The 6,497-nt window shown below is 32.0% G+C and overlaps 1 protein-coding gene across 1 annotated transcript; it reads left to right on the forward strand.

Moving 5' to 3' along the window:
* The first annotated feature begins 1,575 nt into the window (after positions 1 to 1,575).
* On the forward strand, positions 1,576 to 4,148 carry LOC131672460 (nucleoporin SEH1-B). The gene is given in 7 exon segments (XM_058949683.1): positions 1,576 to 2,065; positions 2,180 to 2,336; positions 2,421 to 2,682; positions 2,764 to 2,997; positions 3,077 to 3,367; positions 3,907 to 3,920; positions 3,923 to 4,148. Coding segments are annotated over 7 exon segments (1,239 nt in total). The 5' UTR covers positions 1,576 to 1,954; the 3' UTR covers positions 4,093 to 4,148.
* Positions 4,149 to 6,497: the final 2,349 nt, after the last annotated feature.

Here is a 6,497-nt window from a genome sequence, read left to right on the forward strand (position 1 = left end):
AACTAATGTGTAGACTAACTAACGAGACACACACATCCATGCACAGCCATGCACACCCATGCATGTATATATGTAGATAGGCAGATCCAAGAGTCAAGTCGGCTTCAAAGTCAAGCCTTAGCACTGCGAGCCGAGTTTACGGGTTGTTGTGGCCTCGAGTCACTTTGGACTACGCACACTGCCTACTCGTCCGTAAGACCATTTGCTCCAACCACGCTCCAACCTTTTACGTCAAAGTTGCTTACGCATCGTACATCCTCGCGTGTGTTCTTTCTTTCGAAATATTATCAAGAACTAACGTTTCTTATCACTTAGCCATTCAACTGCCTGATTCTTCTTTCGAAGTTTGTGCAATTTTACATTAGGTAGTTCTACCTTCGTACAATCGTATTTTAAATGTTCAAATTCAAGTACGAAAACTGTGCGCATGCGCATTTTATTCACTCGATGCTTCAATGTAAAGTTCGTTCAGTCAGAGAGTTCAGTGAACAATATAAGGCATATTCCAGACTATGACGATCAACTTTTCAGGGGTAGGTTTCAGATTTTCATGAAACTTGATCTACGTATTGTTTATATGGTAGTGTATTTAAGTATGGATTATTAGATCATTATACAAATTATATCAAGAGTTATAAACAATTGAAAATTTTGACGAAAAATTTTCAAAAATTTATATCTCCGCAACCATTTAAGTTATTGAAGCGAATTTTTTTCAAATTACGCATAAAAGGGTGTACTTTGAAAATATTGAATGAACAATACTTTCATATCAATTTTTCCAAAAGTTATTAACATTTTTTTTAAACAATTACCCATATCTCAAAAAGTGTTATTTTTATTTTAAAAATTATTTTTTTATTGAATTCCTTGACATTTTTTTTAAGATTCCGTTTTAAAATTCATCGAACGATCATTAGATACGACACAGTGAACGATAATAGTGGACGCTCACAGGCCCTACGACGCCGAGAAGTCGGTAAGTTTGATAGCAGCGCCGATGCGCGGCCGACAAGCGTCGTAAGGCCTGTCGCAACGCTTGTCGGCCGCGTCGTAAGGCCTGTCGCAACGCTTGTCGGCCGCGCATCGGCGCTGCTATCAAACTTACCGACTTCTCGGCGTCGTAGGGCCTGTGAGCGTCCACTATTATCGTTCACTGTGTCGTATCTAATGATCGTTCGATGAATTTTAAAACGGAATCTTAAAAAAAATGTCAAGGAATTCAATAAAAAAATAATTTTTAAAATAAAAATAACACTTTTTGAGATATGGGTAATTGTTTAAAAAAAATGTTAATAACTTTTGGAAAAATTGATATGAAAGTATTGTTCATTCAATATTTTCAAAGTACACCCTTTTATGCGTAATTTGAAAAAAAAAAACGCTTCAATAACTTAAATGGTTGCGGAGATATAAATTTTTGAAAATTTTTCGTCAAAATTTTCAATTGTTTATAATTTTTGATATAATTATTATAATGATCTAATAATCCATACTTAAATACACTACCATATAAACAATACGTAGACCAAGTTTTATGAAAATCTGAAACCTACCCCTGAAAAGTTGATCGTCATACAAGAGACACTAGAAAGGCACTGCCAGTGCCATCTACATACTAGTAAGATCAATCTATGCGCCCGCTGCGTCTCCTCGAGTGCTCGTCCCGCTACCGAGCGTGACCGGCGAGCGCCAACCGCCAAGCCAAGAGAGAGACGAGTCAGTAGTCAGCGCTCAACCGAATGCTGCACTACCGGCAGTACCGGCATGCGCGGCTTACAATCATAAACTTATAAATAAACAACTGTAAATGACTGTAAACAACACACGAGTCGATGCTGATTGGCCGATGAGCACGCTTTTGCTTATTCTAACCTATAATTTTTAATTATTATCAGTTACCGCGGTCATTATTGAAATCTCTTAATTACAACGGTTTTTAAGTATTATCAAGATGTTTGAAGCACACAGCATCAACGCTGAGCACAAAGATTTGATTCATGACATAGCTTACGATTTCTATGGACAACGCATGGCCACATGTTCTAGTGATCAGTTCGTCAAGGTTAGTCGCTATATGTCTCTATATACATAATTTTTTTTTGAGCAACGTTTGTTTCGCTTGTCCTACGAATCAGCCACTGAAAGTTTACAAATTCAATAGTTAACATTTTTGTAGGTTTGGGATGAGGATGAACATGAAAATTGGCATTTGACTGCATCGTGGAAAGCACACAGTGGATCAGTTTGGAAGGTGACTTGGGCGCATCCTGAATTTGGCCAGGTGCTAGCTACTTGCTCGTTCGATCGTACTGCAGCAGTATGGGAAGAAATTGGCAAGTTTCATTTTGTTTTCTTCATTTTCTATTAATCTTTATTAGAGCAAGTGTTTTTTTTTTAAATTATATGTTGAAATTTAGTTGGGGAAAGCTCTGGACCAGGTGAACGAGGAATGCGACACTGGATTCGTAGAACTAATTTAGTAGATTCCAGAACATCTGTAACTGATGTTAAATTTGCTCCAAAACAACTGGGCTTGCTGATAGCAACTTGCAGTGCAGATGGTGTTTTGAGAGTGTACGAAGCTCCAGATGTCATGAATCTGAGTCAATGGACATTGCAACATGACATAAGCTGTAAGCTTCCTTGTAGCTGTTTAGCATGGAACCCATCTCCATCAAGGTAGGTAAAAAAATCACCATAGTCAGGGTATTTATTTTTCAATGGAATGCATGTGAGGTAATAAGAGTTCTTTATATATAGACTTCATCCACCTATGATAGCTGTTGGCAGTGATGACACTAATATAGCAAACGGAGGAAAAGTTTTTATATATGAATATGCAGAAAATGCAAGACGTTGGACAAAAACTGAAACCATAGCTTCTGTTGCTGATGCTGTCCACGATATAGCATTTGCACCAAATTTAGGAAGGAGTTATCACACACTAGCTATAGCCACAAAAGATGTACGAATTGTATCACTAAAACCATTGTCGTGAGTTTTCTCTTTTATTAATAATTTCTAGCAAGTATTTTAGCTATTGTTCTTTTCATGATTATTGCTATTTGTTTAGGGAATCTGCCCAGAGTGGTTCACTGAGGTTTGAAATAACGACTATTGCACAATTTGATGATCACTACTGTACAGTGTGGCGCGTTTGTTGGAATATTATGGGTACAATATTAGCAAGTTCTGGAGATGATGGCTGTGTCAGGTTATGGAAAGATAATTATATCAATAACTGGAAATGCGTTGCCGTGCTAAAAGGTGATGGAACATCGGCACAAAGTGCTGAAACTGTTATGTCAACGCCTCCAAACTCAAGTCATAGTTTAGGGACTCAACAGTCACTTTCTACGACAAGGTATTACAAACTAGGTACAATCAGTCATCCAAATCAAGTGCCTTGGCACTAATATGTATGGTTTATACTGCCAGATTATTACTAAATCATGAAGTTTTGAGTAGCAATTCTCATAAATACATTTGTAAAACATCTTCTGTACATACTTATAATATTTCTGGTTGAGTGCTATAAGTGCTTACTTATAGCTCCTGTAAATAAATTGATTCATTCTCCTATCATCTCGGAATTAAAGTAGCTCCACAACTCAACATTTCATAATTTTGTATCATACATTGAATCATAATAATATTAACAATATTATTAACTAGTAAAGTCTTTTTCCAATTTAAGATTTACATTTAGTTTACAACAAACTCGCATGAATGGTACACTAAACTTTTTTTATTATGAATTATTTTGTCAATAAATCCATGTTGATTCGTGAAAACTAAAGATATCTTTTTTTCCAAATCTTCCCTACATACTTACCACTCAATAAAATAAAACTCAATAAAATGATCACTATTCCGACTAGCGTCTCTGTTATTCATTTTCAGATTTCTAAATATTCCAGTATAAATATGAAAACAGATGATACTATTAATACAGCGATGCAGCCATGTAAAATGCGAGCTCTCATAATCAAAGGACGGTTTAATAATTCAGTAATGTTAGGAAGTCCAGTTGAAAAATCTGCTGCATTCTCAACTCTGACATTAATTGAACCAAAATGTGAGACGTGACTCACATGATGAAAATAGAATTTGAAACAATTTGCGATATTTTGGTCACAAGTTTTGCACTAGTTGAAAATTATTCCTCTATTCAGTGCATTTACTTTTACTTAGTAATCTTCATTTGGGCCGGTGCCTTAAGTTATTGTTTGGTACTGATACAGGAATCATCGTTCATTTTTATTTTTATAAAAAAATAACATTTTTCTATCTGTTAAATTAGATTAGGATATATATAATTTACAACTATACTTATGACTGTAAAAATGAGAATATTCAATTACTCTAAAAATATATATAGTTTGCTCGTTAGATATTAATTTATCGTTGTCAAAATGAGTTTCTAGTGGGGTATATGCGAATATAACTATAATAATTTTAGAAAAATTTAGTTTTATGATATTGATTTTCTCATTCATCTGTTCATTAAATAATTCTTGGGCAAATGCAGTTTTAATGAGTCATGGTGCCGAGAAATCTTATTAACAATAAATCAGTTGAATTTATTTAGTGACAAAAAAAAAAAGTATACATTATCAATCAAATTCAGAAAAATAAAATAAAATCTAAGTTCATGGCGAACTTTGTTTGAGTATTATGCAGATTAAAAAAACTATTAATCTCTTTAGTTTGACGGAGTATGCTACGATAATATGTTTGTTGCTCGCATCTATAAGAAAGACTCAATGGAATAAAGAAATCTGAATTTTGCCTTTGATGTACAGAATCGAGTACTCTGTTTAATAAGTGTCGATTGTCATTTGTTATTTGGTACATTCCAGACTACGACGATCAGCTATCAAACGTAGGTTTCGGATTTTCTTGAAACTTAATCTAAATGTTGCCTATATGGTAGTTTACTTAAGTATGGATTATTAGATCATTATAATAATTATATCTAAAGATATAAACAATTGACAATTTTTTATGAAAAATTTTTAAAAATTTATATCTCCGCAACCATTTAAGTTATCGAAACGAATTTCTTTTTAAATTACGCGTAAAAATGTATTTTGAAGTAAAGATGTACTTTGAAGATATTGAACGAACAATACTTTAATATCAATTCTTCCAAAAGTTATTAACATTTTTTTTAAACAATTGGCCATATCTTAAAAAGTGTTATTTTTATTTGAAAAAATTCTTTTTTATTAAATTCCTTGACATTTTTTCTTTATGAACCCGTTTTAAAATTCATCGAGCGATCATTAGATGAGACTTGTGAATCTGACGCCCAAAAAAATTTTTTAATCATATTTTTGAGTTTTCATGAGCTAAAACGTTTTCTCCCTTTTTCCGGATTATGTCTCCGCTTGAAATTCTATTTCCGGATTTTCCGTTTTTGCGAAAAAAAATCGGGCGTTCGTACAGCGCGCAAAATGCATTAAACATTTTTCTCCTGTTTAAAAAGAAATAATATCGATAGCGGATGATAGCTCCTTATTCCCGGATTACGAAACAATTTTCCTTTTGTCGATTTTCTATCAAAAATTGAGGAAAATGTAAAAATTAGTAATATGCGGCAGTTAGTCGATAAAACAGGTAAAACGTTTGCTAATCACCAGATATCCCTATATGAGTTCTACATTGCGTAATTATAATAATAAGTAATTTAAATTCTACTCAATTAACCATTCACATTTTATGTACATATACATAAATAATTTTTTCTAAGGTTTTCTATAAGTTTGTCAACATGTCAATTTTATAATTAATATTTTAACTATATAAAATAACATAATTCTGAACAAAGTAATAAAAAAATTGAATTGACTAGTTAAAATTGAAAAAAACAATCATTGATCAAAAACTTATAGCTTAGTTTTATATTTGTTGAATTATTTAATAACGAACTTAATTTTACTTCCATTCTTCTTAACAAATTAAAGTAATAATCAATTGTAGCATATTATAAAAATACTTCAATATACAGGTCAGGTTAAAATAAACTATATTTGTTTTGTCAAAAATATATAATTTATTTTTCCTTGCTTATGTTATATATACAATATTTATTGATAAACATTGTGAACAATATGTCGTATTATAAAATATATTAAAAACTATAAAACAATAAGGTTGGATTATTTATATTTTTTTATGCAAATACCTAATCGTAATCATTATCCACAAAATTAGCAAAAGTGTTGCTACGTTGAAACAAATATATTTTTTACAAAACAAATATAGTTTATTTTAACCTGACCTGTATATTGAAGTATTTTTATAATATGCTACAATGGATTATTGCTTTACATTGTTAAGAAGAATGGAAGTAAAATTAAGTTCGTTATTAAATAATTCAACAAATATAAAACTAAGCTATAAGTTTTTGATCAATGATTGTTTTTTTCAATTTTAACTAGTCAATTCAATTTTTTTATTACTTTGTTCAGAATTATGTTATTTTATAT

Source organism: Phymastichus coffea, unplaced genomic scaffold (genome assembly GCF_024137745.1).
Source record: "Phymastichus coffea isolate CEN01 unplaced genomic scaffold, Cenicafe_Pcof_1.1 PCOF00151, whole genome shotgun sequence".
Taxonomy (NCBI): Eukaryota; Metazoa; Arthropoda; class Insecta; order Hymenoptera; family Eulophidae; genus Phymastichus; species Phymastichus coffea.